At 45.5% G+C, this 22,904-nt stretch overlaps 1 protein-coding gene across 1 annotated transcript; it reads left to right on the top strand.

The window, feature by feature from the left end:
* Positions 1-1,755: 1,755 nt before the first annotated feature.
* On the top strand, positions 1,756-18,505 carry plekho2 (pleckstrin homology domain containing, family O member 2). Its single transcript, XM_061756179.1, has 7 exons — positions 1,756-2,517; positions 6,968-7,123; positions 8,017-8,139; positions 11,012-11,116; positions 11,254-11,352; positions 16,093-16,278; positions 16,395-18,505. The coding sequence occupies exons 1-7, from the start codon at positions 2,509-2,511 to the stop codon at positions 17,370-17,372; spliced, it is 1,656 nt and encodes a 551-aa protein (XP_061612163.1). The 5' UTR covers positions 1,756-2,508; the 3' UTR covers positions 17,373-18,505.
* The last annotated feature ends 4,399 nt before the right edge of the window (positions 18,506-22,904 follow it).

The following is a 22,904-nucleotide window of genomic DNA, read 5'->3' as shown; positions in this document are numbered from 1 at the left end:
ATCACGGCCTGATGAAGCCAACAGAACCACATCATCTGCAAAAATCAGAGATGCAATACTGAGGCCACCAAACCGGACCCCCTCTACGCCTCGGCTGCGCCTAGAAATTCTGTACATAAAAGTTATGAACAGAATCGGTGACAAAGGGCAGCCTTGGCACATCTCCTGTATTGAAAACCATTTCCTGGGAAAAAGAAACAGAAAAGTCCAACCCTCACCGGAAACGAGTCCGACTGACTGCCGGCAATGCGTATCAAACTCTGAGACTGGTCGTACAGGGACCGAACAGCCCATATCAGGTGTTTCGGTACCCCATACTCCCGAAGCACCCCCCACAGGACTCCACGAGGGACACAGTCGAACGCCTTCTCCAAGTCCACAAAACACATGTAGACTGGTTGGGCGAACTCCCATGCACCCTCGAGGACCCTGCCGAGGGTGAAGAGCTGGTCCACTATTCCACGGCCAGGACGTAAACCCCACTGCTCCTCCTGAATCTGCGGTTCGACTTCCCGATGGACCCTCCTCTCCAGCACCCCTGAATAGAGCTTCCCCGGGAGGCTGAGGAGTGTGAGCCCCCTGTAGTTGGAACACTTGTTAAAAAGGGGGACCGCAGGCTGAGGCACTGTCCCCGATGTCAATGCGATGTTGCAGAGGCATGTCAACCAGCACAGCCCCACAACATCCAGAACCTTGAGGAACTCCGGGCGAATCTCATCCACCCCCGGGGTCTTGCCATCGAGAAAATGTTTAACCACCTCGGTGACCTCAACCCCAGAGATAGGAGAGCCCACCCATGTTACCCCAGACTCTGCTTCCTCATGGGAAGGCGTATCGGTGGAATTGAGGTCTTCGAAGTATTCTCCCCACCGATTTACAATGTCCCGAGTCGAGGTCAGCAGCGCCCCATCCCCACTATACCCAGTGTTGATGGTGCACTGCTTCCCCCTCCTGAGACGCCGGATGGTGGACCAGAATTTCGTCGAAGCCGTCCGGACATTGTTCTCCATGGCCTCACCGAACTCCTCCCACGCCCGGGTTTTTGCCTCAGCGACCACCAAAGCCGCATTCCGCTTGGCCAGCCGGTACCCATCAACTGCCTCAGGAGTCCCACAGGTCAAAAAGGCCTGATAGGACTCCTTCTTCAGCTTGACGGCATCCCTCACCGCTAGTGTCCACCAACACGTTCGGGGATTGCCGCCACGACAGCCACCGGCTACCTTACGGCCACAGCTCCGGTCGGCCGCCTCGGCAATAGAGGCACGGTACATGGTCCGCTCGGACTCAATATCCCCCGCCTCCCCCAGGATTTGGGTGAAGGTCTGCCAGAGGTGGGAGTTGAAACTCCTTCTGACAGGGGATTCTGCCAGACGTTCCCAGCAGACCCTCACAATACGTTTGGGCCCGCCACGTCGGACCGGCATCTTCCCCCACCATCGGAGCCAACTCACCACCAGGTGGTGATCGGTTGACAGCTCCGCCCCTCTCTTCACCCGAGTGTCCAAGACATGCGGCCGCAAGTCCGATGACACGACCACAAAGTCGCCGACCGAGGGTGTCCTGGTGGCAAGTGCACGTGTGGACACCCTTATGCTTGAACATGGTGTTTGTTATGGACAATCTGTGGTGAGCACAGAAGTCCAATAACAGAACACCGCTCGGGTTCTGATCGGGGGGTGTTCCTCCCAATCACCCTGAATCTATAATCCCTGAAAGTTTAACTTTTTGAATGGAATTATGAAAATCAATCAACTTTTCCATGATATTATAATTTTTTGGAAAGCGTCAAGACCATCCAGCGCAAGATGTACACCAGGTGTGCTGATTTTATACAACCGTCCACATTCACGGCATGTCCTAATGCTGTCCATAGCATCCAAAGCCTTTCGGGATGATGCCGAAAATCTGGTCCATGTAGCAACACGTGTTGCAAACAAACTGTGAACCAAAACATGAACATTTCCATTGAGCTGGTGAAAACCTACGTAGGCAAGTATTACGTATTAAGTAAACGCGACCAATCGGAGCTTGTCCCACATAGCTGCAATACAACTGCTCATCTATAGATAGGAAACGACAACACGCATTTAGAAGTTATGTGCAATTACTGGTTCCATTTTGAGTACTGCACTGCACTGTATGTGGCACTGTACATTCTGTTGTCTCATCTGCTGTTCATGTACAGAATATGTGTGTTCTTCTTTTTCATATTGTTCGGCACATTTGGGTGATTTTGCACAATACAACGCAATAAACTCACAGATACACGAGTGAATCACGTCAAGGGTATAAACCGGAAGCCAAACTTGCATTTTTTTTTCTTGGCAGCAAAAGAGGAAAAGGTACTCCTCGTGGTGTATAAAAAGGCAGAGTTCTGTATGTGCTTCATTTACGGGAAGTGTTAGAAATGTAACCATCGGGCAGGATCTACATTGTCACAAAAACGATAAAACAACGTTGGGGGATTTCACGCCATTTGCAGCTCGCATCACGGATCGTGCCCTTATCATGGAAAATGTAAGTTGTCACCACATATGTTCTTTTCATAATTGTGGGGCTCGTTCTGCCTTTCAGCTTGCTCCGCTTCAGCTTTGCTTGAAAAAGTCCGTTTCAATTCATTTAGCAAAGTTTGGTTTGTTCACAAAGCCACAGGGGACATTCACACACAAAGTTTCAGCGTGATGCAAGTTGAGAAGGATGATCGTTTTGTTTCCATTTGATGGTGTCCGCACGTCATTTGGCGCAGCTCTCCGCGTGTCAAGCCTTTGCACCCTGTTGGTTCTATCGCATTTGAGTGACTTCTACGACCGCCGTCACTTAGAAACAAACTAAAACTCAAAAGAGAATGGTATGGTTGTGTAAACTGGACATGTTCTGGAAAACAAAAACGGGTATCTTCACCATGATATGTATGAGATTGTTCATTGACATGACTAAAACAATGATAATGCAGCATCTCTCCCCTGTAAATATCGTCAACACACAGCGTGATCTTGATCTCCCGCCGGCGTAGAAACCATTCAGATGGCAAATGAAAGTTTTGTACACGAATTAGAAACTTACCTCAAAGCAAGCTATTCCAGCGAAGTGTGTCGTCAGCTAATTTATATCTTCTTAAATGCGTTGAGCAAGCAACTGTCAACATGCATCTCATGTGGGTGCGTTTTCAGGAAGCCGCTTTAGCAGAAAAAGGAAGTCAACTACTGGACAAAAATAACTCGAGCATAGTATAACCTTTAGCTAATTCTGCTTTTTAAAAAGAGACCGAATTATTCAAAAGCCAAAAGCCACATTCCTAGCCGTCGGGACGAATCGAAGTGACAAAACTAGTCGGCTCCATTTGCAGATCACCTGCTGCGCTCGAAGCTAGAGGAGTTGTTCTCGAGCATTTGACGCCTCAAAGAATACCGAGCTCTCAAGTACCCTCATAATGGCCGACATTTAAATACAGCGGTGTAGCAGGCCTCGATAGTTAGCAAAAACAAACCAGAGGTTTTATTCCCCCCCAAAAAGATTTCAGATTTTTATATTTGAACATTAACACTGCACCTAAATATAGGGGGGAAACTACTTGTATGGTGATTCTTTGAAATATATTGCACATATTTCCAAAAAAAAAAAATATCACCTCTGTTTTGAAAAACCAAGAAGTTCTTAAAGCTTAAATGTGAAAGTATTGTACTTCTTAATCGTTAAATACAATAGGCGGCAGCCACAGTTTTGTACTTAAGTGCCCTGCTTGTTTGTAAAATGGCCTTTTAAAAAAAAAGCCAGGAACCTGTAAGGTTTGTGGGACATACAACCCCCTAACTATGCATGTTTTTGGGGAGTGCCATTGTCTGAAGAAAATGTACATAATGTTAATATTTGACACCAAAATGTTATTTACTCCAAATGCCCAGTAAAAACTGTTGTTTCCCTTCTCGTCAACATCCTTCTGTTCTCAGAGTTTGCATGATGCAGCTACTTGACCCTCACAACATGATGAAAGTGGCACAATGTTCGAGGGCATTAACACTTTCTCCTTAATCGTCATGTGACTATTCAGACCTTGAGTCACAACGGAGCTCCTTCTGACCTTCTCTGTACTTCTCTGTACATCAACACTCCCAAGGCAAAGAAGGCATGCGTCTGCGGTACTCTTTCTCGGCTCACAAATACTCACTTCTGTCCTGAGTGTCGCCTCAACTCCCACAACTCTGCACGTCAGCCTTGTGACCATTCATAAAGGTTCAAAAACGATGAAATGTGCCAAAACACTCGCAGAAAGTGAAAGTTGCGCATGCCACCCAGAGGTGACGGCGGCAGGTAGCGATTTGGCTACAGTTGCTGAGCGTGAGATTAACTCATCAGGTTTAAAGTCTAGCGTTTGGAAACATTTCTGTTTTTTGGAATAGGAAAATGGGAAGGGCATTGACAAAAGCTACCCCATATGTAAGTCGGCTAAAACAGCCATGTACTTCATTGGTACACTCGAGTCATACGACATCCCCCTGAGTTACAGGAGAAGAATCCACCGCTTGGTGCTAACCCAGAGATGTCCTATATGGACGCTGGACTTGGAGAGCGTATTGGAGCCACATGCAGAGTGGCTGCCATCTTGAACCGGCGGTGCCGCGATGGCCCCGCCCTTCCACTCCAGTCATTTCTACGGAGACTTTTGGGCATGAGCGCACAAAGAGAAAACATAACTTTTTATGCGTCTTGTTTTGTTACAAACGTCAGATGACTGGCTACAACACCAAAAAAGTAGTGTGTTAAAAATGCTTACCTTTAGGAGACAGTTAAAAAGGTCTCCAGATCAATGTATGAGGCTCACATTTATCCAAAATTATACACACATACCGTGTATATATATATATATACACACACACATACAAGTATATTTATACAGCGCTGAAATAAGTATTTAACACGTCAGCATTTTTCTCACTAAATATACTTCCAAAGGTAGGTAAAAGATTTGAAGACTGCTTGTCAGAATCAAGAATCAGAATGATTATTTTGCCAAGTATGTCCAAAAACAACACACAAGGAATTTATTTGTCTCCGGTAGTTGGAGCCGCTCTAGTACGACAACAGACGGTCAATGGACGGAGAATACTTTGGAGACATAAAGACATTGAGAAAAACCGTCACTGAGCAATAAAAGGTTGCTAGTAATCTGCTAATGCCGGTACAATTTTTTTGTGTGCCAAAATCACCCCATAGCAATACATGTGACTAGTTTCTCCATACAGGAGGCGTCTTGAAGCCGTCATTGTAAACAAAGGCTTTTGTACAAAGTATGAAATAAATACCAGTTGGCGTATTCAATACTTTTTCCCTGTATTATAATTTCACATTATTACATACATTACATCTGGGGAATTTTTCATGTCAACAGCACATTGGGAAGTATATTTAATGAGAAAATGCTGACGTGTTAAATACTTATTTCATCCGTCCATCCATTTTCTCCTCACGCGGGTCGCGAGCTGCTGGAGCCTATCCCAGCTATCTTCAGGCGGGAGGCGAGATACACCCTCCGAAGCGGTCGCCGGCCAATCGCAGGGCACTTCGAAACAAACAACCATTGGCACTCACATTCACACCGACAGTCTTCAATCAAGCTACCACGCGTGATTTGGGATGCGGGAGGAAAGCGGAGTGCCCGGAGAAAACCCGCCCAGGTGCGGGGAGAACACGCAAACTCCACACAGGCGGGGCCGGGGATTGAACCCCAGACCCCAGAACTGTGAGGCAGATGTGCTAACATCTGGAGACCCTTAATGCCTTTAACCCTCAGCAGACACAGTTGTATCTCTGCCACGCTAAAAGTGGCAAAGGCGTTTGATTCTGCTCATCATTCCATACTACTCAAAAGACGACCGAATATTGGCCACTCCGAGAGCTGTGCCAACAGCTACCGCTCAAGGTGCACGCAGTCAGTGACCTTCTCTCACAGCCATCACCTTTTCTCAAAGGTGGCCCGCAGGGTGCTAGACTTACTTCTACTAAGTCCAACACTATTGGACAATGTTTAGCCCAGGCTGTTGGCAGCTCTCTTGCCCTTTTGTACACCAACAACACAATTATTTATACTTGTAGGTCCTCCCTTCACAACACTGCCCTGTCTTGCGCTTCAGATGAGTTTTACTAATATTAAAAATGCTCTTTCCAGTGTACAGCTATCATTGGACATGAGCAAAAAAAAACAAACCCCAAAAAACAGTACGGTCTTCAACCGAAACATTTTGCTGAATGGCTTTTTAAGCTGAAACGTTTGAAATCGTCTCTCTGCGGTTGTTTCTATTGGGATATTTATTGGGACTGCAGTCGGACAGAACGAGGTTTTCGAGGGGACAGGGAATCCAAAAAAAAGAGAACAATGGCAGACGCGTTATACCTCAAGTTTCATTTGTTTTGGGTGCGTGGCACTGTTTTAGTCTCCGTTGACGTGAATGGCCATTAAGACTGACATTGCTCGACTATGACGTGGAGAAGCACCTTTGTCCGTGGCGTAATGTGTGCATCCCTTGTGTACATTCTTTCTTTGAATTTCATTTTTGGGAAGAAAAAAAAAAGTCAAGTCTTCAGTAGGTAAAGAAGGATGGTTCGCCTGTAAATGGAAGCGTCCCTGTTGTGTATCATTTCCTCCTTTCCTCACAACTCACTCATCTGTGCAACCGCCCCTGCTTTTCTATTTGGTAACACCGCATCACTCGACCTCTGATTGGCTTACAATGAAATTGGACTCTGTCCCAGCCGATCGTCATCACTTATACAGTTGCAATGTTTCGTGCTTCCGAACAAAGTGGAACAGAAAAAAAAAATTAAAAAAAATGCCTCTCAGTTTTGAAAATGGTCATTCTATTACATTCACAGTTGAACAGTGCTGTGTGCACTTTGTACCCACAGGGCATAAAAACAGCTGTGTACATGCATGCATGCATTTGGAATGTAACGTGCATTTTGATCATTGAAGGCCACACGCGAGGAACAACCCCCACACGTGAGGAACAAGCCCAAATCTCTTGGTAAGGCCGGTTGGGTTAAAAAGGCCTCTTGCAGACTGCTGGCAAGCTATAAAGACTGCTACATCCATGTGGACGACACTGCTATCCTGCTATATGAAAACGAGGTACGTTGTCATTTCTACTGCAAACAACAGTGTTGTACGAGTTCAATAGCGAAAGTTGATGAACGAGTTCATATTTGGGGCCGACGTGAACTGAACTTCGTTGATTTCTGCCTGATTATGATGATTGAAAAATCCTCAAGAGTGTTCGGTTTGAGACTTCCAGGAGAAAACCCGGCTGAACACATGATATAGTATATATCATATTTTGTTCATATAGTCGGTGACGAATGCGAGGTGATCAAGGTCGGAGACTTGATGCGACTTTCCCCATCGTTCCTGTTACACTGTGAATGTTTTTGCACATTCCTTACAATTCCTCCTTTTTCTAAAAAGACCATTCGAGGAACAAGTTGATCTTCATGTTTTTGAGAAAGCTGCAGCTGCCAACGAGTGTGGACTGAATGGGTGGCAACAACGGGAAAATGCCAGTATTTGGAGGGAAATAGCTCATCAGCAAAAAAAAAAGGCACGATGAACTCGTTCTTTGTTGCAACAGTGAACTTACAGTCGTTCAAAATTTGGAATGATGAACTAGAAACTGAACTGGTTCATTTTAAAAGTTGTGAAATGAACTTTCCCGACCGACACTGGTAAACAATAGTCCTTGAATTTTGTTCAGAAGAACATTCTGCAGAATTGCCTGCCAGCAGATCCTAATTAGTATGGGCAATGGCCCTTTGTGTCATTCGCCCAGATTGTTGTCTTTTTTTAAATCTGGATATAGTTGGGTGTTGGTGTCACCCTGGCGGACAAGAGGGCGAGGGTGATGTGGCCCGCAGGCCTTGACTTTAATATGTTATTTAAATGGAATAAAGACATGTATATACAGTGGAAAAATAGAATCCTCCACACCCTCTGAATTGTGGATGACCGATACTTCGTTCGTGTTACAGGAAGCGAAGAACTGCATTGAAAGACTCGATCTACAAAACTACGATAGATGTCATGGATTAAAGAGTATTTTCATGAGAAAGCACAGGCTGATCCTGATTGGATTGCCCAAGTCTGGAAGTAAGGTAAGCTAAAAGAAATGTTTTATATCAAATGTCAAGCAACACAATACGATGTGAATATGTCGCGTGGCGTGTGAGCGACACGCCAATGGCATTCGAAACAGTCTATTGGACGACGGCAAAAACAGGTGATCTCACACCAGAAGGTTTAAAAATACCTGAAATGAAGCAAAACAATGACAATAACTATTGTTTTCATTATGGACCTACAACTACCTGTCAGAACCCCAAAGGACACTCGAAATTTGGTGTGCAGTTTATTTCAGTGTGACCGTATTGCCTTAGTGCGGGCAAAGTCATCAATCATATCCTCGTATGATGATATGATCGTTGCCAGCCTTGGTGTGGTTCGGGGGTATGACTGGCAAGCCAGACAGTCATTCTTCTGATATGTTTGACCTTCGGTAGGTTTTAGGAAGCTTCAGCTTGGAAAATAATGTGTGGAGGAGGTCGATGAGGGCATCCTCCACGCCAGTCGCTATCAGCATTATTGATTAGGCTTTTCTTGTGTACTAGTTTTCCCACTTGTCACTAATGCTTTCTTTATTGGTGTTTCCTTTTGTACGTTGTCTGAACATACTATATATTGTCAGCGGCTACTTTTGTTTGAACTTTCTTGGAATCAATGTCTGTGTCTTTCGCTTTGTGCTTTCGCAGATGCCAGAGTAGCATCTGCTCCATTTGCACAATGATTGAGGAGTATCTGTAACATTTGCACAACCATTGTCCCAGATGATCGCACTACTCGTCACTTTAAACCGCATCCACTCCTTGAAGTCTCAGTGCCCTTTGCACAATGGTCATTGCGTCGGACTATTGCGATATTAGCCATTCGAACTGAGGACGCTGCATCTTTTTGCACAATTGTTGTTTGTTGTTGTTTTTTGTCAATGTCTTTATGTCTCCAAAGTGTTCTGCCAATTGACTGTCTGTTGTCGTACGAGAGCGGCTCCAACTACCAGAGACAAATTCCTTGTGTGTTTTGGACATACTTGGCAAATAAAGATGATTCTGATTCTGATTCTGATTTGTTTCATGTTTTTCCCGTCTCGTGCGCTCATTTAGTTATTGTGTGCACCTGTTCTCGTCAACCTTCTCCCTTGTGTCGACCAATCAGCTCCCTCCAGCCAATTCGTGTCTTGTCCAGGTGCTCCTCGTTGTCTCGTCAATCTGTTTTGTATTTCAATCTGTTCCCTGGTTTCTTTCATCTCTTGCCGGTTTATTGCCAGTTGTCATATGTCAAAGGTAATCTTGTCTCACCCCATGTTTCCGCATCCCGTCATGTGGATTAGTGGACAGTGTTTTGGTTTCCACGTTTCTTTGTTACGTTGATTATAGATTTTTGTTGGACTTTGTTCAATTAGTATTTATAGTTTTCCATGTACGTTGTTTTTGGAATGAAACATCATTTGTGAGACTCCTGCACTCCTGCCTTGCTTCCCTGCTTCCCTGCACTTGGGTCTTCCAGTGCCTTCAAAAACCCTAATCGTGACAATCAAGACTTGGAGTTACTCTTTCTAGGTCCGTGTCTACTTTAGGGTTAGGTTACAATTTAGTTTTTTTTTATAGGACTTGAGAAAATGTCAGATAATTGCACTGAATAAAAAATGGTGCTGGGAGTGGGCAACACTTAAAATCTTTTCAGCCTCTGTGTTCACCATCACTGACATCACGGAAGCTTGAAGAACAATTTGTGCGGTCTTGCATGCGTGAACATAAATGTTGTATTTTGTTCCAGCCAGAGTTCCTGTAGGCTCTATGGGGGTCGTAGGGTGGACAGGCCTCTGTAACATCGCATGGACATCAGGGACAGTGCCTGTGGATTGGGAAACCGGGGTGGTGATCCCCCTTATTTCTCTCTGTGGTCTTCCAGCTGGTCGGGCCGGGCCCGCAGGGGTCTAGCCTCTTACTTCACGCACTTTGCACATTTCTATCACTCACACTGTACACATTCACATCTCATTCAGGGTCCCCTGGGGGGCTGGCACAAGGGATGATGGGGCGGACACCGGGCCAGGTACTGCGCTGGTCTCCGGTCCAGTCGCCTCCCTTCTCGGCCCTGCCGGTCCTCCAGTTTTAATGCAGTGGAGGGAGAGCAGTGTCAGGCTGGGGAGGACACTCGGCCAGGTGTTCCGGCACTCCGGCCTGCCATTTGGCTCGCCATGCTTTTCCCCCGTGGATTTTTACATTCGCACATCCTTCGGGGGGCTGGTTGGCTTGGGTGGGGGTGTTGGTTGCAGGTCATCATAGCCCCGTGACCGCCTCACCATTGCCTCACCAAAAAAAAAACATTGCTTTCTGGTATCATTTGACTCAAACCAAAAAGTACAGCGTATACTATATAATTCAATTTGTTATATAATAAAAACACATTGAAGCACTACATTTCATTATGCACAATCAAATAATTGGCTAAAGTGCAACCAGCTTCCCTTCCTGTGTACAAAGTACATCGAAGCTGTAACAAACATTCTAGCTTTACAAGGATTTTCTGTCTGAAGTAGTAACACTGTCGAGGGGCATTCATTGCATTATTGTGCTCGGAATCTGCAGCGATCGAAACAGGCATGCATCGTGCTGAGAGCTGCTTCAAATATTCAGTAAAATGGGGAAATCAAATTCATCACGCCACTGCAATGATCTCTGAGAAGTGAGGGGATCCTATAATAAACGGAAACGCGTGTACCATTTTGGGAAGTATTTTCCATCCTTGATGTCAAAAGAGGTGCATCGCAACCGTACTTATAATTGTCCTCATGATTCGCAGCCCTGATCAAAAGGGAAGCTTTGAAGTCTGAAGTGGAAGATATTGCAGGTCATCCACCACTTGATTTCTTTAAGGCATGACGTTTTGATAGCTGATTGTTTTCAACAGATCCATAACATGAAATTCCAAGTCCAGACTGCAGAGGAAAAGGAGGCTTGGATTCAAGCCCTCAGTGACGGGATCGATCGCGCAAAGAACAAAGTGTTGGATGAGGTATTGCAAAATGACTACAAAATGCGTTTTCCTAGACGGTATACCTTTCAAAAACAAAACAAAACAAAACATGACTGTATGTATCTGCACCCATACAGTGGGAAAGCTATTGACTGATTGTATTTTTTTCCCCACAGGTTAAGATGGATGAAAGCAGTAATTTACTGCATTTAACTCGAACCAGACCCAAAGGGAACCGTAACCGGCGCCCACCGACCAGGATTCATCTGAAAGAGGTTCATGTGATTCCTCAATTCTTGGGGAACGTGAAGGGGGACTTTGCACTTAGTGGCCTCACTTCAATAATCGCCCCACGTCAAACTGAAACCCCGCAACTCGCAGATGTGCACGAGCGAGATTCTCAAGCATGGCCGCTCATAATGGCATGGAATTATGAAAGTGCATATTTGCGATAAAATGTCACAGAGGAATGTTGTCCAACTTCAACAAAATAGCAGTGCTAGCAATAAGAAAATGAGCATTAGCATGGTAAACAAGCCATTGTTAGGTAGCGTGAGTTATTTGTAATAGTGGTACTATAACACTAAAATCATAAGTTTCAAGTTGTATTTGTTGTAATGTATAATCAGTGAAACATTTCAAAGTGATGATAAACTTGGGAATTATTCCACTTAGTCACTTCTGAATCCTCTCAGCTTTGCTCATCTTACGATCAGTTGTTAGCAAATGACCAATCGGAGGGAGCGGGAGGAGGCGCTATCGTCGACGCCTCGCTAGTTATGCCTTCTGTATCTGATAGGTTATTCTTCATCGGTTGCGGTGGTTTCTTTAAAAAAAAACATCAACATTTTAATTCTCAACCGTGTTGTGTTTATGCTAGTTATGCCCGTGTTTTGATGGGAATTTCAGTCCAATCCACAATATGGACCTGCCAACATACTTACTAAAGTAGCTCTTTAATCCTAGGAACATTGGCACCTGTTCCATAGTTCTGGACTTAAAAACAGAAACAAAAAGACTCCGTATTTATATGAGGGTTATATTTCGGTTGAAACCCTACTTGATCTGGTCTGATTCCACCATACGAGTTCACATACTCGGTTGGCTCACAAGCAAGCCTGGCACCTGATTGTCGCCGAAATTCAAAGTCTGGATGTTATTTTTAGTCACTAATGAGTGAAAAATAGTGAGGTCAGATACATTTGTGTAGGCTAGATTGTTTGTGAGCTGTTTCTTGGGTTGATTGCATCACTCGCCTTTGAAAAGTTTTTGGGGGAAGATGACATAACGCAGCCGCGAACATTTATGACGTTTTTGAATGATTGGTGGCGTATGAGCGCAGACTTTGTAGGACACTGTTGGCTGTAAACAACGGTGGACACCTGCCAGCATGGTGGCGAGTTCGTACTATTTTATCAGGCTTGGACACTTGAAAAACGGTTTTGGCAGATGACGTTACACAGGTGTTCCATTTTGTCAGAATCAGAATTATCTTTATTGGCCAAGTATGTTGAAACAGACAAAGAATTTCTCTCCGGTAGTTGGAGCCACTCTAGTACGACAACAAACAGCCGCTATGACAAAATGTACATTTTGGGTTCTAAAAAAACATAAATACAGAGTGTCACTGAGCAATTAAAGGGGTGATGATGATATAATCACAATTGTGCAAATGATGTACAAAACCGATTCCAATGAAGTTGGGACGTTGTCCATCCATCCATCCATTTTCGTCGCCGCTTCTCCTCACGCGGGTCGCGGGCGTGCTGGAGCCTCTCCCGGCTATCATCGGGCAGGAGGCGGGGTACACCCTAAACCGGTTGCCAGCCAATCGCAGGGCACATACAAACGAACAAGCATTCGCACTCACATTCACACCTACGGGCAATTTAGAGTTGTCAATGAACCTACCATGCATGTTTTTGGGATGTGGGAGGAAAGCGGAGTGCCCGGAGAAAAGCCACGCAAGGCACGGGGAGAACATGGCGGGGCCAGGGATTGAACCCCGGTCCTCAGAACTGTGAGGCTGACGCTCTAACCAGTCGGCCGCCGTTGGGATGTTGTGTTAAACATAAATAAAAAGAGAATACAATGATTTGCAAATCATGTTTGACCTATATTTCATTGAATACACTATAAAGACAATATATAAAATTTTCAAACTGATCAACTTGATTGTTTTTAGCAAATAATCATTAACTTGGAATTTGATGGCTGCAACACGTTCCAAAAAAAGCTGGGACAGGCTCATGTTTACCGCTGTGTTACATCACCTTTTCTTTGAACAACATTCAATCAACGTTTGGGAACTGAGGACACTAATCGTTGAAGCTCTGTAGGTGGAATTCTTTTCCATTCTTGCTCGATGTACAGCTTCAGCCGTTCAACAGTCCGGGGTCTCCGTTGTCGTATTTGACGCTTCATAATGCGCCACACATTTTCAATGGGAGACAGGTCTGGACTGCAGGGAGGCCAGTCTAGTACCCGCACTCTTTTACTACGAAGCCACGCTGTTGTGACACGTGCAGAATGTGGTTTGGCATTGTCTTGCTAAAATAAGCAGGGGCGTCCATGAAAATGACGTTGCTTGGATGGCAGCATATGTTTCTCCAAAACCTGTATGTACCTTTCAGCATGAATGGTGCCTTCACAGATGTGTAAGTTACCCATGCCATTGGCACTAACACAGCCCCATACCATCACAGATGCTGGCTTTTGAACTTTGCATCCATAACAATCCGGATGGTTCTTTTCCTCTTTGGCCCGGGAGGACAGGACGTCCACAATTTCCAAAAACAATTTTAAATCTGGACTCGTCGGACCACAGAACACTTTTCCACTTTGCATCAGTCCATCTTAGAGGAACTCGGGCCCAGGGAAGCCGGCGGCGTTTCTGGGTGTTGTTGATAAATGGCTTTTGCTTTGCATAGTAGAGTTTCAAGTTGCACTGACGGATGGAATGCCGAACTGTATTTACTGACATCGGTTTTCTGAAGTGTTCCTGAGCCCATGTGGTGATATGCTTTAAATATTGATGTCGGTTTTTGATGCAGTGCCGCCTGAGGGATCGAACGAACAACCATTCACACTCACATGCACACCTACGGGCAATTAGGGTGTAAGCATAGCTGATAGCTGACTAACTAACTCCATGCTGTAGTGGTCAAATGGGCCAAGTCACTCGCTATTGCACTGGATAACCGCCGATGCGAACGAAGCCACTCGTGCTCAGCTTCTTATATACTGGGGAAGAGGGTTTTGGCCACGCCCCCCAAAAATCTGACCTCCACAATTGAGCACTACGTAGTTCTCAGTCTTTGTACGTTTTCGCTAATTGTCTTCAAACATGTATCATTTATTCCAAAACAAATGATTACATTTTACAGTGTCAACAAAATTTCAGGGATGCAAGCTTAAGAAAAAAAAAGTGATTTTTCAGTCGTTGTAAATGTAGTCCTTCATGGACAATAATGATCCATCCATTTTCCACACCGCTTATCCTGCTGGGTGTCGCGGGGCGCCGGAGCCCATCCCTGCTGACTTCGCACAAAAGGCGGACGATACTCTGAACTGGTCACCGGTCAGTCGCAGGGCACATATAGTTCTCATACCGTCGCTGAGTGGGAACTGAACCCACGCTGCCTGTGCCGAAGTCGGGTCAGGCAAGTGTACCACTACTCCATCACTGACTCTGGACAATAACCAGATTTTGCAATTCCACATATTGATTTTATGATAATATACGCCGCACTGCAGAAAAAGAAACATTTTGATGACTAATATTGTGAATTTAGGGCAGCTCTGGCATTTGGTGACAGTATAACATATTGAATATTTGAAGCACTCCAGATGCAATAAATAAAGATCTGTTCACTGATCAACTGTTTTTTGCAGTCAGGGGCGTCAAACTCACGTTGTCGGTACGGTTTCCCTCAGCGGGCCATTATGACAGTGAAACCATAGAAATGTTTCATTGCCTCCTTGTCATATTATGAAATACACTCAGCGAATTGTTTTGGAAATCAGAATAGTTGTTTTCAACTATTGTTCAAGTTACTGACAAAAAAAAAAGTTGTCATGAAAAACATATGACAATTTAAAAATTTGGTACAGATTTTAGCAATCATATGATTTGTTTTTGCGGGCCACAAAAATGTTGTGGTGGGCTGTGCGTGGCCCTCGGGCCATGAGTTTGACACCTGTGAAATAAGCAGTGTGCACGCTGAGCCAGTCACACGACGACTCCCAAAAATGTCGAACGAATTATTCTGATCCTGAGCATGACGTGCAAAGTGTGTTGCATCTTTTTTCAACAAGGCAAAGCACAAATGTCCAATAAAGACGAGGAAACGTCTGAGAAGTCAACTCGTTGACCAAAGTCGCTGCTGATCTCAGGAGGGCAAGCACTTCAGGCCTTATACGCTAACAAGGATGCTCTTATGACCATCCCAAGTGTACTGATAGCATCATCATCATGAGTGAGGATATGAAGACCAAAGTCCTCTTCTCATATCTTGTCTGCCTTTCGCCCAGACGGCCGCGTTCGGCTCCAGATCGCCACAATCTTGAACGAGTGGTAAGTGGTATAGAAAACGTATGGCTTCAGTAGCAATCATGGAAATGGAAGCGGGTTACCCTGAAAGCCAATGAACGGGAGCGTATATGTCAATAAGCCTTCTCAGATGATGCCCGAAGTCTCGGTCTGACTTTACGGCAACGAGACACTAACCGGCGACCTCAGATGAAGACTGAAGCAAATAGCTTGGGTACCAATGAAAGGAGCAAAGTCTCTGTGCGACTGTCAAAACACAGAACTGAAGAAAAAGTCGGCATGTTTCTTCTGAATAATGGCAAAGTTGAAATGTGATTATTTGATTTCTTTTTTTTTTTTAGGATGCCAATGGCATTTCTGTTCATGCATTGGCAAAGTCATTGGGTGTTTTGTGCAACTGTGGTGCATTGCATCATCATTGACTCAAATAATTGATGTGCATGATATTTTTTCGCCCTTTTAGGGAGCGGAGTTGTCAGCTGAAGCCTTGCTCCGCTTGGATTTGGATCTTTTAGATGCCGCAGTGGCAAATGGGACATACGGTGCCAATGTCGATGACACTGACATGCCTCGAGAAACTAACAAATCATCTGAGCTTCAGTGCGACTCCACTGAGAAGTCACATGCAAAGACCCAGACTGAGTCAAAGGTTGGTTTCCAGTCACATGCAACGGAATATTCAAGCTTGCATGTTCATAAATTGTATCATCAAATGTAACATCGAATCTCTTCATAGCATCTAAATATTTGTTTCCTGACTTCAAGGTCCTTAAGCTCCCCATGCAAAGACAAGAGAAGGCTGCTTGGCAAAACACAAGTTCCCCCAATCCCACGGACAGCTCCTCAAGTGAGCTTGCAGGGAACTCTCAATTGAAAGGCCACATCCGCCCTCCAACCCCGCCGACCAAAGACAAGAAACCCTCCTATGGTCCTTCCCAACCTAACCGAGAGGCCGAATGTACACCGGACAGCCGTGAGGACAAGCGACAAGTTCATACAAATGAGAACGCGAGAGGGCCTCGGAAAAAATATGAAACTCTTCCCTGTGTTGGTGATGATGCAACTACAGTTTCAGAGGACGAAGACACAAAACGTGCATCGTCTAAATTGAGCATCCAACCAGTCAAGGGCGACACAACGGGAGAAGACCACAACTCGTGTCTTCAAAGATCACTTCCTTCCACTTCTCTCTGTAGCGATGTTTTGCGGAATAACCCCGCCACCGACAGCCAAATGTTTTTTCCAACGCCACAAGAAAAGACGATAGATGCGGATGAGGGTTGTCAGCATTTAAATGCCAAGAGTGAAGTGTCCGCACGCGAAAACACATTTGCGATGTCTACAAGCGCATCGGGCGGGAACGATATGCGCACCGACGCGCCGAACACTCGGAGCCGTGGTAATTTAATGCCAATGCCGCCCATAGTCACGGCGACAACTGACGTCGGCTCCAATGTGTCAATGTGTCGGCGCTCTGAGGCCACGCCTCTGTCGACCAAAATTAGAACCGTCTCCTTTGGAGATCTGCTGTCTGACTCGTCAATTATTATTTGGTCGCGGTGCCGTTCGGAGGCTATTATGAGAAACCGAGTGTGCTGTTCCAATACGGGAAGAGATGAAGAATGCGCTCCAGGAGATCTGCTGACAAAGGCAGCGGAGAAATTCAAGGAGGCTGATTATGTACTCAAAGAGGTCAAGAAATTGAAACATACAAAGAGTCTGAGAAAAACAAACAGCTGGTGAATGTCGGTCAAACAACTGACAGAAAGGAAAGCGTCCGGCGAGTCGTTCTCATTTCTCATCTCGGGGCATTCAATCGACGGCAACTGGACTGTTCGTCCGAGCGGGCTTCGTGCGACGCGAACTGCTCGGATCGGAGGTCAAACGTCTTCTAAGACAAACGGAACGCTCCAGTCGCAATCCATGCAATGCCCTGAGAATGACGGTAAATCTTTTCATGGGGCACCGCTGACGAAATGACACTTTGCTCAAATGTCGTCGTCGTCGTCGTGGTGGTGGTGGTGGTGGTGGTGCAGCTTCTACGACGTTGGGAAATGTGCTGCCCCCTAAAAGGAATATTCGGTGTCAGTCCTCCCAGTTAACGGGGACATTTGACTTCAAAAGCCATCAATGGCAGCGAACGACTTTGAATGTCTAAACCGCAGGCAACAAAAGGGAGTAAACCCCTGAGTGAAAAGGAAAAGCGATTTGACATGTACAGTATGAGTTATTTCAGTCGTCTTCCACGTCCCTTGTGAGAAAGTGAAACTTACAAGGAAGGACTTTGCTCCGCAAATTACAGGACGAGGAAGAAGACTCCCTTGGGTGTTGACGCCTCAGCTCGTGTGCTCTTTTGCTTCTCGGTCCCGTTCGGCTGTGTTTTCACGTGCTGTTTCAGTGTCTTGATCCCTTTTTTAATGTGGAGCGGTACGCTTGAGACCTCCATTTGCCTCCGCTATCTGACTTCTTTTCAAAGATAATACTGTAAACTGCTCTTTGGTCTTTAGAATATGCGGGTTTTCACTGTATGAGAGTCAGAGATGTGAATCCCGTGTGTACCTTGCCTGTTGCGCAAAGTCAGCGGGCGAGACGGATCACCTGCGACTCCCAGAAGGATAAGTGGTCCAAAACGGAGAGATCATGTCGGAATGTAAAAGAGTTTCATGTATTGCTTGGAGTGATTTTCAAATAATAATGTAATCATGTATTTTCAAATCTGGATATATTACAAAAGAGCAAAGTGCCCCACTTCGGTTAGGGGCTTTGTGTGGGTGTTCGGTGGTGTTGGATTCATTTTGCTTTTGCTTGCGACTGGAAGCTGAATGCTGAAAATCCGAATGATGGAATTCTAAATAAAAGAGCTTCATCAAGCCCCCCCCCCGTTGTCAGCCATCATTTGCTTTTTACAATCCTCCTGCGATGAAACAGTATGAACATTTGAATGAACAAAATGATCACAATATGACTAAAAGAAATGTACGGTCAACAAAAAAGCGCATCTCGTTCCAGAAGGAACAAGAGCAAGGTGAATGAAGAAGAAAAGAAGGACAGACACAACATCGTTGTCATATCAGGTCTGTCTGGGGAAATCGCGTTCTTTGATTCGTTTTTTTGAACACAACATTTCACTTCAAGCCTGGCAACACCCTCAAATCAAGGCTGGTACACCCAGAAAATGCTGCCCAGCGCAGTGATGACGACGACGATCGGGCGGCACGGTGGACGACCGGTTAGAGCGTCGGCCTCGCAGTTCTGAGGACCGGGGTTCAATCCCCGGCCCCGCCATGTTCTCCCCGTGCCTGCGTGGCTTTTCTCCGGGCACATCCCAAAAAAACATGCATTCCTTGGAGACTCTAAATTGCCCGTAGGTGTGAATGTGAGTGCGGATGGTTGTTTGTTTGTTTGTATGTGCCCCTGCGATTGGCTGGCAACCGGTTCAGGGCGGACCCCGCCTCCTGCCCGATGACAGCTGGGATGGGCTCCGGCACGCCCGCGACCCTCGTGAGGAGAAGCGGCTCACAAAATGGATGCATGGATGGATGATGACAATTGTCACAACTAAATGGAACCCTAGCAAGGGCGATCCCATCCAAATGAATGTTGTTGGCTGGAAAAGACCTCTTTTGATAACTGTCGTTTTCCATCCCAAAAGAGTGAAACCACTCTCGGTTGGGGCCTGCCTCCATCTTAAATATAAATAAATAATTAGGACTAGAATGAAAGCAGTAACCCCTCAGACTAAAGCTGTTCTATCTACTGTGGTCTTTGAGCGTGAGCTGATGAGAGACGAGCTGCCAGTTAAGTCCAAACCCGACTGGAATCGCCCCGAAAATCTCCTAAAATGACGCACATTGAGCGATTTGATCTACCGACACGCTGTAACTGAAAACTGTGACCCGGTATTGTGTTTTGAGGCTCCGCGTCCAGTATGTTGTACTGTGTCACTTTTATTAAAGCATGATGGTCAAGGAAGAAGCTGGTTGCCACAAAGAGAGGAAGTGGGGGAGAATCAAGGAAAGGATGGCTATTTTGAGAACACCTTAAACTGTAACACCGCTCTTGGGCGTCCCAGGGGCTCAGAGACTGCAGGCGGGTGGTAGTGCTGTGTTTGTCTTTGACCATCGGTTCAGCGAAGCACTTTATGTTGCTTTTTAAGTGCAAAGTCAAATGTGCTATATGAATGATGGTTTGATTGACTGATTGAATAGGTGTTTCAGGGGGGAACAATTGTACTGCAAAGTGTTTCAAGGGCCCATGTTATGATAAGGCTCATGTTCCTACTGAAACTGAGGAACCTGACAGGGCCATCCCGTTGCCATGACCTTAAAGAGTTTTTTTCACCTATGGCTCTTAGACCTTTGAAATAGAATTTGTAACCGCAGTCGTTAGCTTTGGTTCCCTTCCCAGCGGACCGGTCAATGTGAGGGTTATGTAATATCAGCCAAGGGCGTCCTTGGCCAAGGTTGTAATTCATGGCTCCAAAAACCTGTCAATTTACGTGTTCGCAATGAGAGTCAGGAGATTGACAACTTGGCAGTTTGGTGCGATGAGTAATCTTGCCCGGGAAACTGCCTCACTCGATATGTCTTAAGGTGCATCCGCCTAACGAGGAGAGAGTTCAATAGATTAGGGTCAGAAGTCAATGAATACGGGCATTTGAATGTCTTGAGCTTAGTGTGACTTTGTTTTTTTTTAAATAACAGCCGCCGCCGCTTCGACGTGCCTTCTGCTCAAAGAATGACCCAACAGGCCGCAGTAGAAACACCCCCCCCCCCCCCCGTCAGCCGATGTTGACGTTCCTTGGGGGAGAGATGAGTCCCGTCCAGTTACAAGGGTTTGTCCGTGGGGTGGCAGCCGCTGGAAGAAGACTGGCAGCAGGTGGTCTGATGTGGCTTGGTTGGTCAATTGCGCGCTATGATGCATGGCATTCCCTCTGCTGGCCTCTCTCCACCTTGCATTCTGTTAGAGATATTTTTATGCTGCTGCTTACAGGACACTATGTTATGAATGCACACACCTGCACCACAGACATTCTGAGAACATTCAGGCAGGAACTGGTTTGATAAGGAGCTGCTGAAGGAACAGACTGTTATATGAACACTGAGCTTATGGATCCCACGAGAGAAGGAAGAGAGATCGGCTAGCGCTGTCTTCTTTCATCCGACCAAGCTTTGTATATCTGTATCATTGACTTTGTTGTATTAAATACGCTCAAGACAAGTTTAGTGTATCAGGATTCTTATTTGGAAACAAGATCACCACCAAACATTAAAAGAATTCCATTGAGGACTTTTTCCTTCCGAGGCCGGCTGGGCAACTCCCGGGTCTCGCTCGGAATTCCTAACAGCTCTTTTTCAATTTTAACGGATAGTGCAACACGAGTGCATTACGCATCGGGGAAGAGTCTGCTGAGTCCATATTATGGCCAGTTTGATCTGTCATGAACAGTACGAGGAAGAGGACTCAAATGCAAGACTCAAAGGCAAAAGTCAGTGGTTAATAAACAGGCATGGGTCGGTCGGTACACGGGCAGGCAACTATCAAAAACGTGAGGCAAAAGGCAAGGTCGATTATCAAAACAGGGTTTAGGCTTACTATGAGTCCGAGACATGGAATACAGAGGCTGCTGGAACGTGACGATGATGTACAACGAACTGGTGACCAGATAAAATGAGAAATAAGGTTATATGCGTGGGGTAATTCGAGTAAACGAGGCACAGGTGGGGAAGATGCACTCAGCAGCAGGTGTGCACAAGGCAGGGGGAAGCTAATATCCACAACACACACAAAGATGAAACAAAACAGAGCCTCCTCCATGTTTCACAGTAGGGGCAGTGTTCTTTTCTTGGTATGCTTCATTTTTGCATCTGTGAAAATAGAGCTGATTTGCCTTGCAAAAAAGTTACAGTTTTGTCTCATCTGCCCATAGGACATTCTTTGTGGCTTGTCAACATGCAGTTTAGAAGACTCCATTCCAACATGACCACTCCCTCGTGGTGATTAGAAACACTCCCTGTGGACAATAAAAAGGACACATTTGTAACAAACAAAACAAACCATGAATATTCTAAATGTATGCCTTGATGTCTGTGTCATTAATGTGTCAGTTTTACAGGTCTGGCTATGAGACTTTGAGAACTGTTCCTCTTGATTTGAAGCCAAACAGTACGAAATGATGTGTTGAACAATAACTAGTTGATTTGCCAAGACTAAAGTTTCAACTATAATTTGATATGCTTGATGTATGTGTGGGACAGTTTCAAAGTTGGGAAGATATATATTTTTTTTTTAAATGCTGAGTCTCAACCCGTACTTAGGGCATGACTCACGCAGAGAGAACAAAATTTAACATGGAAACCCGAGTCCATGGGTGTGGTCTTTTTCCCACCGCCTCAGTTGGCGCAAAAAGCCTCAACATCCCCTCTTCCCGGCTAACATCTCGTCAGCTACTCAAATGTCAAATATCAGCAAAATGATCAAATGATACACCGAAACCACCCAGGAAATACTCTATTACTATGTCAGAATTTGATACAGAGGACCAAAAAGCTCTAGAGTAAAAGGGTCAGTAGCTGAAACCATCAATGAGTCAAGTCAACACAAAAGAGTCTCAAAAGGCTTCACATACCCACAGTTGGCAATGATTGATGACACGTACTAAACCCCCCAATCGGGCAAGAAAAAAAACTCAAGAAAAATCTTGAGAAGGGACCATAGATGGGGGGGGGGGGGGGGGGGGGGGATGACCTTAGTCTGGTGCTGTACAATGTTATTACGATGGCAAGATGCGGTACAATGTTCATTAAGAGAGAAAAGGCGCCGCAAGGTAGACACCTTTGGTGACTTTGCTTCAGGACACGGCCCGGTCAACCGGAGCAGAATCCTCCATGGCAACGGCTCCGGGGGAAGAGTGCCACCTCAGATCTTGTCCCAGTTGGTCGGTGCAGAACCCAAACAGCAACAGCTTCGGATTCAGTCAACGTCACCGAGCCCCCTCTCCGAATAGGAGACGAGGGGAGAGGAGACAGGACAAGCGGTAGTAAAACAGGCCTACATGTACTTTAACTAAATGGCAGAGTAAAATTAAGTCTTAAGTCGGGATTTAAACATTTCTACTGAGGTAGCAGCTCTAATATCTGCGGGTAGAGCATTCCAGAGTACTGGATCCCACATAGAAAATGCTAGAGAACCTGTGGACTTCTTTCTGGCTCTCAAAGTCATCAAAAGGCCGGCATTTTGCAAGTGCAGGTTTAGCGACGGAACATAAGGAAAAAC

Source organism: Phyllopteryx taeniolatus, chromosome 2 (assembly GCF_024500385.1).
Source record: "Phyllopteryx taeniolatus isolate TA_2022b chromosome 2, UOR_Ptae_1.2, whole genome shotgun sequence".
Taxonomy (NCBI): Eukaryota; Metazoa; Chordata; class Actinopteri; order Syngnathiformes; family Syngnathidae; genus Phyllopteryx; species Phyllopteryx taeniolatus.
Note: the sequence above shows the minus strand (reverse complement) of the source record. Positions and strands in the feature narration are given on the sequence as shown.